This window comes from Argopecten irradians, chromosome 15, assembly GCF_041381155.1.
Source record: "Argopecten irradians isolate NY chromosome 15, Ai_NY, whole genome shotgun sequence".
Taxonomy (NCBI): Eukaryota; Metazoa; Mollusca; class Bivalvia; order Pectinida; family Pectinidae; genus Argopecten; species Argopecten irradians.
This window is the reverse complement of record NC_091148.1, coordinates 1,163,532-1,175,135: the sequence shown is the minus strand read 5'-3', so window position 1 is coordinate 1,175,135 and position 11,604 is coordinate 1,163,532. Positions and strand designations below refer to the sequence as shown.

The window sequence follows — 11,604 nt, the reverse complement described above, 5'->3', positions numbered from 1 at the left end:
CCTTTATTTCAGTAAAATTCAATATGAATGCAGAATTTCATCATAAAAAAGCAGATATTTAATTTATTCATATATGTCGCGATATAACCTCCCTCTTTTGAGACCAATATCCCTCAAAGTCACAAATGATTATCAATGCTCCCCTCACCATCACCTAGAAAAATATGGCATGTATGTAAGCATCTATCGTTATTTTTTCTGGTTTTTTTAATCTTATTCATTAACTAAAAAGAGATCTTTGAAGACTTTTAAGACTATCTCTGTCAAAAGTTGGTTTCGGCAATTAGCATTTTTTTTTTATCATTTGAGTTGAATGCATCAAATCGGGATCTGTTCCCGACAATCGACTGTGCAAGTTTTGATAACATTCTAGGCCTACCTGTACATGGAGTCTGCAATTTTACGATGACATATCAGGCTAGGAAAGATCTAATCTAAAAAAGATTGTATTGTAGCCAATTTCTCATTGCATTATCGATAGTATAAGTTGTATATTTAACTTGATATTCCATGGTATAAAATATAAAAACCTGTCGTTTTCTCCGTGTCCCCGTAACACGAGCCTGTGCTTCGATAGCTATCGAGCCTGTGCTTCGTCTCGGCGAAATCTAACTCATTCCTCTCAGGGGTGTCTTCACCGACGTTCGAAGCATATCAGAGAAAAAAAACCAATAAAATAACAAACAAAGATTATCGTATATATCAGATATGCCAGGTATATTAAAGAACAACGAAAAAAACATTGTGATTTGTGATCAGTGTGTTATTATCCATTTTTTCACTTTCTTCATGCTGAAAACAACAGCTACATGCACATTACATTTACAATTTTTATTTTTTCCTATTAGGAAATACTCAATCATACATCGAAAAAAATTAACAATGTTATCTGCTTTCTTTCTTAAAAAAACAGAAATGATCAGTGAGAGATTCTCACTCACCCGGAGGGCAAATTTTTTTTCGTTTTTTTTTTTTTTTTTTTTTTTAATATATCATGCAAACATGCCTATTCAAAAACTATTCACAATATCTGGCGAGGGCTACCTGCTACATGTAGCTCTATTACTACAGAATAAATAATTATATATCTGAGGATTTACATCGGATATATACACGGTCAGTATCTTACAGTAGCTAGGCCAAGGACGTCACGTTGTCCTTGAATAGTCCTGTTAGTTTTATTTTGGTGTTGACACGGAAAGACGAGATGAACTTGACTCTGGAGAGTCTCCTTGAGAAATTAAAACAAATCATTTATTTCATTAGGCAAATAATAATTTTGAAAATTCCACATACCGCCTGCAAGGAACGTCCTAGGCCTATCGCTATAACTCGAGACAATACACTCGATCGTAGGTCTTTTTATTACATATGTATTAGTTATCATAGAATATACTGTAACTTTTCATCGATAACTGGTTTGATTCAGATATATCTGCCTTCGACAGGATATTTAGAATTATCAATATGTGGAAGGAAATGCAGGTGTACAAGATAAAAAAAACCCATCTAAACTGCTATTCCAGGACCGTGAAATGTAATATTGGTCACCTCAGCCCAAGCACAGGGGGCACGCAAATTATTCATATGTAAAATAATTGCTATGTACGTCGTCATGTACCCACATGACTATAAAAAAATTGCTGCGAAAAATGAATTATATATATATGTAGATATCGGTTAGCTTGTAATAATAATAATAAATAAGTAATAGACATTTATTTAGAGTCGATAACACTTTGAGTCAGTAGGACTCGTCTTCCAATGTTGGTCGACATAAAGAATACACAATATTTACAACATGGAATATATCATAGACAATACATAGAGGGAACAAGTTGCACGTGATACATGTATTATTATAATGGATATCACAGTCAGATTATCACAGAAAATAGTAAAAATTAAAAAGGCACTCATAAAGCTCATGTGCATAAATATATGGAAAAATAAAAAACACATCTTAATGCTAAAATTAGTGTCTAATATACATATATGCCAGATTAATGACAAAAGAATTAAAAATTAACAGTCAATATATGCTAATTATATATCATGTATTAAAATTGATTTTGTTGTGATTAATTAACGATAGTTTATTAAGACAGCCGGAAGATTAAAAGAACAAAAGTGCTGGATTTACTAAAAATGGGTATTAAGAAGCAAATGAAACAGAGTGATTTAATTGGGAGACATGATGAGGAAGTGTTTTTTTTTTGGCATTCGTATTTGAATTTGGAGAGTTTTAGTATTTTTTAGAAACACTTTTCTGGTAGATCCATTCCATAGTGATGGTCCACTATACTTAAATGAGCTCTTAAATTTTTCTGTTTTAAATCTTAGAGTAAATAAGTCTTTCCTTTCCTGAAGTGGCTGATCTAGTCTTCTTTTCATGAATAGATACTAAATAGAAGGTTACAATCTAAATAATTAGGAACTTTAAGTTAATAACTTTTAAACATAAGAATACTTCATTATATTTTACTCTTTTGCTAAAGGGATAGCCATTTTAATTTACAAGAAGTTCCTCACCTGATACATGCCTGTACTTATCCCTTCCCGAGGTGACACTAAGTCGACCTAAACTATCACATCGATATAGGAGAGTACAGAATTATGACATCAACATTTGTCTCTCTTTATACATATATTGTAATTGTAGAAAGTTTGACATTTAACCAGTCCAAAATTGACCATGAACAAATAATCCCTAAATTTCTTTCGGATACCAAAGGTGTATTTGACATTTTCATAGTACATCTTGGGCCTTGTGTAGGTATCCTGATATGCTGACCACGCCCACTGATGAGGAGGAGACGATTTTTATAACGGTTCCCTATATTTAGGTTACCACATACTGTCATAGATTGACAGTCAAAGGGATCAAATGATCCTGTCTGCTACCTGTTGGTGTTAGACATTGGTATATCACCCGTATATACAAAACCTTTTCCGTCTTTGATTGTCCATAGTAAGTGGAATTACATCTCCAGCGATTAACAACAGCGATGTTATGTGTAACGGGACACTCATACATCCTCCATGGGTCAAGTCACAAAACCGTCCTCAGTCTCTACAGTGGTCTGTACCAATTCACCGCTGGTGGTAATTTTGGAAGATTTTATTGTCCGTTCCTATGATGACGTGTTCACTGGCTGTAATACAGATGGACAGAGGTTCAGCAATTGGTACTAAATCTGGGTCTGTAGTCGTCCTGACTCCAGCTCTAGGATGTTTACACTTGCCACAGGCCACAGAGTGTTGGTTGTAGGAGAAAGGCTTATGTCACTTATCATGGTAGTCGTGTTTAACTTTCTCTTACTACTTTACCCTTCCTGTCGAGGAGAGTTAGTGTGTTACTGTAGATACTACAGGTCCAAGCCCGACCGTCAGTAGTAGGACAATATAGAACTGATATCACAAGGAGACCTCCCTCTTCCCCAGTACCTTAGTCTGAGGCAGTAGGTTATAACCCCGATTACGTATCTCCTCTTCTGTAGCGTCTGTACCCCTGTGAGCAGACGGTCCATTCTTCCTCAGTGTGATCTAAACAGTGAGAATCACCTCCGGGACGTCCCTGGCTCATGACATTCATATAAAGTCTCCATGTCTCCGAGAGCTTGTTCTAGATAACCTTTGAGGGTCACTGTTAGGAGTGAAGCTAGCGATAGCAAGTGTAGGTGTGACAGGGTGGGAGACAGAAGAGTTTTCATCAAAGTGTTTATTTTCATAGATTTGTATGTCAGAACCGCACTGTAGTAATTCCTTACATTTTCCTCTACCTTCTGTTTGAGCTGATCGCATGTACATCTCCCAGGTCCTGTTTGTAGGTGTGAAGTAACTTAGCGTTATCCTCCTCCATTTGTTGATAAAGAGACAAAGTCTGTGCTACTAGTAGGTCAAGATCACCCTTTAATTTTGCGGTTTGTGTTTTCAACTGTCCTGAAAGTTTTTCAAAGCAACTAACGTTTTCCTTCAGAGAATTATCAACAGAATTGATATACTCATCAATTTCCACAAGGTGAACATTTTCAGTTTTGTCTACGAAGCTTCGAATGTCTTGCTTCTTCTCGGAAGCAAATTCACTGAGTTCACATAAAAGATGACCCGCGTGGGTAGAAGATATGCATTTGATACATGCTGGTAGCTCACATGATTTTACAGAAAAAAATCCAGTTGTCTCCCATTGTGATGAATACACGTGGATTGACCGGGAGGTCGCTGAGGAATCTGACCTTCATGGAAGGAGGTCGCCATCTTGCTATGTTAAACTAACACTCGTCGACTAAATTGTCCTTATTAATCCTTAAACATACTCAGAACAGTTGTGGTCAAGGAGAATCAGGGCAATGTAAATCCAATGGTCATCATCATCGATCTATTGTCTTACGTCATATTGTCCATCTGCATAAATACACACAGGTCACATAGAATACATATATCCAGTGTAAATATGTACATACAAAGAAGTCTTTCCCTGTACACCTGTCCGGTCTTGTGTTGTCTGGTCGAACCATACCGACTTTAGATGTACATGTATATCTCCGGAAGTTAGACCAACTCTCGCCTGATGGGCTGACCTACCAAACCTGAGGACAATTAGTTGTTAACTTTGTCTTATATAGTTGTGTATTATCGATTTGACATGTGAACTCCGAAACTCATATGACAATCACTAGAGATACGAGTCCAATATAATTAGCTGATACAGATAACCGAGTTAGGAGATATATAAAATATATAGACAGAATAGAGGTATAAACAGTTTCGTCTGATAACATGGACATTAAAATTCGTATTTAATTGAAGTAATGATTGTTATTTTCTGTTGTTTACTGATGTATAAACTGCATTTGCTGGGCAGATATTTCAACATGACGCGCTCCATTTGAAATATATGTCCATCAAATGCAATTTATATACAGGTAAACAGCAAAAAATATCAATAAATACATATATTTACATTTTAATCGACTATTTTTTTAAATTTAATGTTCTGATAAAATAATACTTCGTTTTCTCAACGTTATACGATTTATGTAACAGCCAGTCAATTGATGGAATCCCGGAACAGCTGGCTCCAATTTTGCGGAAAATTTTGTCAAGTTCAGAAAGTAAACAAAATATAGTTCCACAATCACATGACCCTTTTCAGTCCATTGCTACAATATTTCTCAAACTTTTATTTCTGAAATATATTTAAAAAATTCAATACAATCAAATTATTTATATTAAAGACGTAAAAGATACAGGAACAATAGGCCAAATCTGATGCGCATTAACACTACTTGCGGAGTCAGTGTTCCGGTGTATGTATTCTTGCGCGACAACAGACTTCGTTTACACAAGTGTAAACGATTTCACAATTGGTAAGGTTATATAGCAAAGAAAAAACTGAAACGTAAATATTACAAAATGTATGTTAAGCGTTCAAATACAACGTATTTCTAAATACATGGGTATTAGGCATGTCTTTATTTCGTGGGTTTTAATCTTACTATTTCTATATTCATAGTATATCATTGTTGTAACTGTATTGTAATATGAGACGAAAAATGTTTTGAGTTTTCATCCTATCATATTTTCTATCACATACATATTTTCATCAGGGTTATTGCGAACGGAACATTAATAATTACGTAAATATATTTATTTGTTCGAATAAAAGAGACAAACTCATTATTGGTTCGAAATACTTTATTAGTGTATTAACTACAAAGGAGATTTTTTAAATGTAAACAGATGTATAACAAAATAATCCCATGTGGAGCAGTTGTCGGAAACTGGACGCTTGTCGGTGTTTTTTCACCGGGTACTCTGGGTTTCATCCATCATCAAACCTGGTACGTCCTTCAATAACCCTGGATACTAATAGGATTTTAAACTAAACAAACCAAATTCATCGACAAAACCTTCCCACAGAGCTTAGTGTTTACATGAGAAAATCTCAATCTCTATACAGTGGAACATTGAAGTTTTATTCAGGAGCGCTTTATTAGTAACACGTAAACTTATACATCTCTATATGTAGTTGTTGATGTCAGTCAGTATTTGGAATTACAAACGGGATCCGAATGAGGCAAGCTCTAGAATATCTGATGAGAGGAGGAGATTCACGACAGTCTAACCCGAGGCTTACCGAGGATAGCGATTCCCCCGTCCTACCCACAAGGTAGGGAACGATCCTTTTTCTGCCCCTGTGATTACCACAAAACACGTTAAACATAGCGCGACTTCAAAAAAAGGCAAATATTTCTTTTCATATAATGTATCAAATAGAGTTTTTAACCGGGTAAATGTCAATGAAATATGTGAAGACTTTCGATGATGATAAGGTCAGCACGCGCGTGAAGCACGAGCTCGGTAGCAAAGGTCCAATTGGACTGCACAGGTTAATGTTTACTTGCATATAACGTTTTACAACTTCTGGGTAATCACGCAAATATGTTCTACGCGTGCTGATTGTCTTGCCCTGGGTAAGACAGAGAAATTTTACCCTAATCGAAAATGCAGATATCTCTGTCCGATGGAGTAGAATAAAAGATCTTTTTCAAAATAGAGTTAATCCTGCTGGCTGAAAGAACCATTTCCTATTTGTGTCCTATTAAGAGTTTTTTTGCATATATGAACAGTTTTAGTAACATTCGGTCGTGTAAGATTTAAAGTGTCTATTCTGTCATTTATAATTTGTCTACACCTGGTCAGCCGAGTTCTCAGTCCACATTAGGAATGGTTATTGGACATTTTTTTCCTATGGTTGCTACAGTATTAGATATACAGTTAGACAGAACTATTATTACAACATCAACGTGATTCATCAATCAAATCAGTCAAATTCGTCACGTAACAATCCACTCACGTGTTGATAAGAGCATATATACCTGTAGCTTATTGTACTTGAACATTGTCAGTTCCGGGTTGTTACAGTAAATACTGATATCGAGATAATTTGACCTGGCGGCGCCTGGTACGATATATTTTATTCGGTTATCATATAACATGTCTCTTATTTACGGTTTTAGGAACATGGTGAACTGACATGAACAAAAATTAAATATGTTTTGTCGTAATTGTTTTGAATCAGTGTTCACTGTTTTAACTTTACTTTTCATGAAAAGTACCTACTGTTTACTACATAAGTAACACACAAATATACGCGATGTAATGTTTGTATGATATAACATGCAAATGCAGTTGATTTTCAAAGATACGATGGGACACCGTCGAACTGCTGTTTTAGCTGTAAGTTAGCCGTGTATCCTGGGCAAACTATCTGCGAATCAGCGAATCATCTCATAATGATATTTGCATGTATGGAAAGCTCTGACATCTACATAGAAAATAGCTTGGAAAGGAAGATAGTTTGATGGACAATTATTTTAGAACGATTCTTTGGGTCAAAGGAGCATCACCAACGAGGTTTTCCTTCAATATTATCTAAGATTCTTCCTCAGCAATTCTTGGCCCTTTCCAAAAATAATGATGTCGTCGCTGATGTTTCTGCTATTTGTAATTCCATTGAGGCAGTCGCGAAGAGCCGCTTGGGATTTCTCAAACGCAGACGAGTAAGCAAAAATGATCTGCGAAGGCGTACATGAAGGCGTACATGGGTGGTCAACGTTGAAAGATATGTTGATTCTGGAGCAAGTGTAATCCGATGCTATCCCGAGTTATGTCGAGTTTTGAGAAAACCATTCAAATCCATCAGACTGTCGTCAATGGTAGTGTTACTGTATATTTGTTTCATTTCGTGAGTGTAAAAGTTCGGAATTTACTGTTCAAAGTTACGTATTCGCGGTGGATTATTCTCTTTTATCTTTGGAAGCACCATCCATACGACAGGCTTCATTATGTAAAATAATGTTCTTGATTAAGGTTGCAAGACATACAATTTTGCGAATATGTATTATCAGTGAATTTAGCGACATCAAAATTATAGCGAAAATTAACAATTTGGGTATTTTTTTATACATATATCATAATAACACAAGAATGCTTAACTAAATAAATTTGTTTGATGTGCGCACGCATCTACCAAACACGTGATGTTAACCGTCATGGTCATTAATTGAACTACGTGTGTAGGAAGCCCGTATTAGGTTAAAAACAATTCAAATTATGAATTAAAAAATATTCTGTGAATCTCAATGTTTATGTTACATTGAAAAGTTATGATAATAACAATAAATATGTTACTGTAGAGTGAGTGTAATATGCACGTGTACACTAAAGATTATGTATTTCTAACTATTTAAACAAATCTGTATATTGTCTCAAAGCTGACATTGCAAGTAAAAAAGTATTTAATTGAGAGATTAAAAAGTACACTTGTATTTCAAGAATCGTTTATGAGACATCCCCCTGACGAGGTCAGCCATTTTTTTGTATTCTGCCGCTCTCACCGAACCCTATAGAAAGTGCGTGTATCACCTACTTATACGTAAACGGGACCCTTGTCTGTAAAGCTGTGATGGACTTGTTTTGGCAAGAAAACAGATCAACTTTTCTGAGGTGTCATTTAGATATTCCACAAAATGAAACTGAATAGAAATCCAAGTAATAATCCGTCCACATATCTCCGCGTATGTTATCGTACCTGATGTACTCGACTGGCCACGTGCACGCGAAAACTTGAATATTGAAGTATATTAGCTCATACTTCAATGTAAACTTATTAGCTGAGTACAGTATTTCCTTTCAGTTTGACAATGTTATCTGCTATTAGGAGTTCCGAGTTTGTTTACGTTATAATCAAAATGGATCTCGCACATGGAAAGAAGGTTTGTATTAATTCATCACTTTTATTCAACTATATAAATTAATGGTTCTTAATGAAACTTAAGTTGAGAAAATCTTGAATGTACTAACCATTTTATTCTGATGGCCCGACCTCAGGTTACACGTAAATACGTCTTTGGTAGATTGGACAGCGAGCGTTCGACTGATTGCACGTGTGTGTGGTTCAACGCACTTTATATAGTGGTCGGCCGGGGTGTCGTATCCCAGTAGAATAAAACAAAAATGGCGAATGCTCTACCTTAGAAACGCAGGAGGTTCATCTAGTAACGAATTTTGAGAAAAAAACTTTAATCTCAAACATTTACTGATCATAGATTTCAATCTTCATTTTATAACGTTTTATTCACTACTTCCTCAACATCAGGTTTGGATACAATGGAGGATACAAGTTCTGTAACTGGATTTAGTTATAATATCTTGGAACACATGTGAATCAGAAAATTTAAAGTCTGAGATGGCTGATTAGTGGTAATATGAGCTAGCCTTTTGGTTTATTGTTCACATGATAAAATCAAGAGATGAGTCGAAATCACTTCTTTTTATACCCTGGCTTGATACGGGTGTACATTGTTGTGCATACATTCTCGCATTTTCACGGATGGTAGGTAATGTGTCTCTGCTTACCTCTACAGGTGAAGAGCCTTTGTTACGTGTACCTGACGCCATTGTTAAAACAATTGATGTGTCACTCGCCTAAAGGCTCATGGTATATCAAATTATTGAACTCGTTTGATAAATTTCATATCACATAGCCACTCATGTAAGATCCTCTACATGTCATATTTTCTTCATCACAGAACTACGACTATAAACATCTGATTTCTCGTCGTCCTCTACAGACTCATCGTCGTCCTCTGCAGACTCATCGTCGTCCTCTATACACTAACCGTCGACCTATACTCATCACATCGATATAGAGTCACAGAATTATGACATCACACATTTGTCCTCTTTATACATATCGTCGTCCTCTTTATACATATCGTTGTATTGTAGAAGTTTGACTTTGTTCAATCCAAACACTGACCACAGAACTCCATGCCTGTCGATACCAACAGCCCATGTATAGTGGTCATCCTTGTGTATAATCCTGATAAACTGACCACGCCCATTGATGAGGAGGAGACGTTTGTTGTTACATTCCCCTATAACAATGTTACCCGTACTGTCATAGACCACATCCATGGGGTGAAATGATCTGTCCCTTTGTGTTGGTGTATAGACATCTGGTATATCACCCGTATATAGAAATAGTTTTTGGAGATCACTGTCCATAATAACAACATCACGCCAGTGATTAACAACAGCGATGTTATGTGTAACTGGACACTCAGACATCCTCCATGGCGAATTCACAAACTCCTCAGTCTTTGCAGTGGACTGTACTAAATCACCACTGGTGGTGAATTTGGAGATTTTATTGTCCGTTCCTATGATGACGTGTTCACTGGCTGTAATACAGATGGACAGAGGTTCAGCATTGGTACTAAATCTGGTCTGTAGTCGTCCTGACTCCAGCTCTAGGATGTTACACTTGCTACAGGCCCACAAAGTGTTGGTTATAGGAGAAAGGCTTATGTCATTTATCTTGGTGTCGTGTTTAACTTTCTCTACTACTTTACCCTTCCTGTCGAGGAGAGTTAGTGTGTTACTGTAGATATAACAGGTCCAAGCCCGACCGTCAGTAGTAGGACATATATTACTAATATCGCAAGGAGATCTCCACTTCTCCAGTATCTTGGTCTGAGGAAGTAGATGATAACGACGATTACACATTTCCTCTTCTGTACCGTCTGTACCCCTGTCTATATCTGACGTCTGTCGGTGAGTGGACAGTCCTTCTTCCTCGTGTGATCCAACAGTGAGATCACCTCCGGGACGTCCATGGCTCTGACATTTATATAAAGTCTTCATGTCCCCGAGAGCTTGTTCTAGATACCTCTGAGGGTCACTGTTAGGAGTGAAGCTAGCGATAGCAAGTGTAGGTGTGACAGGGAGGGGGACAGAAGAGTTTTCATCAAAGTCTTTATCATAGATTTGTATGTCAGAACCGCGCTGTAGTGATTCCTTACATTCCTCTACCTTCTGTTTGAGCTGATCGCTGTACATCTCCAGGTCCTGTTTGTAAGTGTGAAGTAACTTAGCGTTATCCTCCTCCATTTGTTGATTAAGAGACAAAGTCTGGGATACTAGTAGGTCAAGTTCCTCCTTTATTTTTGCAGTTTGTGTTTTCAACTGCCCTGAAAGTTTTTCAAAGCAATTTATGTTTTCCTTCAGAGCATTATCAACAGAATTGATATACTCATCATCAATTTCCACAAGGTCAACATTTTCAGTTTTGTCTATGAAGCTTCGAATGTCTTGTTTCTTCTCGGAAGTAAATTCACTGAGTTCACATAAAAGATGACCTGCGTGGGAAGAAGATATGCATTTGATACATGCCGGTACCTCACATGTTTTACAGTAAAGATCAAGTTGTCTCTCCTTGTGATGAATACACGTGGATTGACCTGGAGATCGCTGAGGAATTTGACCTTTACAGACAGAGGTCGCCATGTTGTAACGTCAATCTAACAGTTACTGTACTTAATTGTCCGAATTAATCATTAAACATACTCAGAACAGTTGTGGTCAAGGAGAATCAGGACAATGTAAATCCAGTGGTCATCATCATCGATCTGTTGTCTTACGTCATATTGTCCATCTACATAAATACACACAGGTCACACATAAAATCTAGATTGAATATATCCAGTTTAAAGATGTCCATACAAAGAAGTCTTTTCCTGTTTACTAACACCCGTC

At 36.6% G+C, this 11,604-nt stretch overlaps 1 protein-coding gene across 1 annotated transcript; it reads right to left on the bottom strand.

The window, feature by feature from the left end:
* Positions 1 to 9,726: 9,726 nt before the first annotated feature.
* LOC138309600 (E3 ubiquitin-protein ligase TRIM71-like) lies at positions 9,727 to 11,355 on the bottom strand. Its single transcript, XM_069250823.1, has one exon. The coding sequence runs from the start codon at positions 11,353 to 11,355 to the stop codon at positions 9,727 to 9,729; it is 1,629 nt and encodes a 542-aa protein (XP_069106924.1).
* Positions 11,356 to 11,604: the final 249 nt, after the last annotated feature.

Coding starts and splice junctions, on each gene's coding strand:
- LOC138309600 (XM_069250823.1), bottom strand. CDS start 11,355: ATGGCGACCTCTGTCTGTAAAGGTCAAATTCCTCAGCGATCTCCAGGT.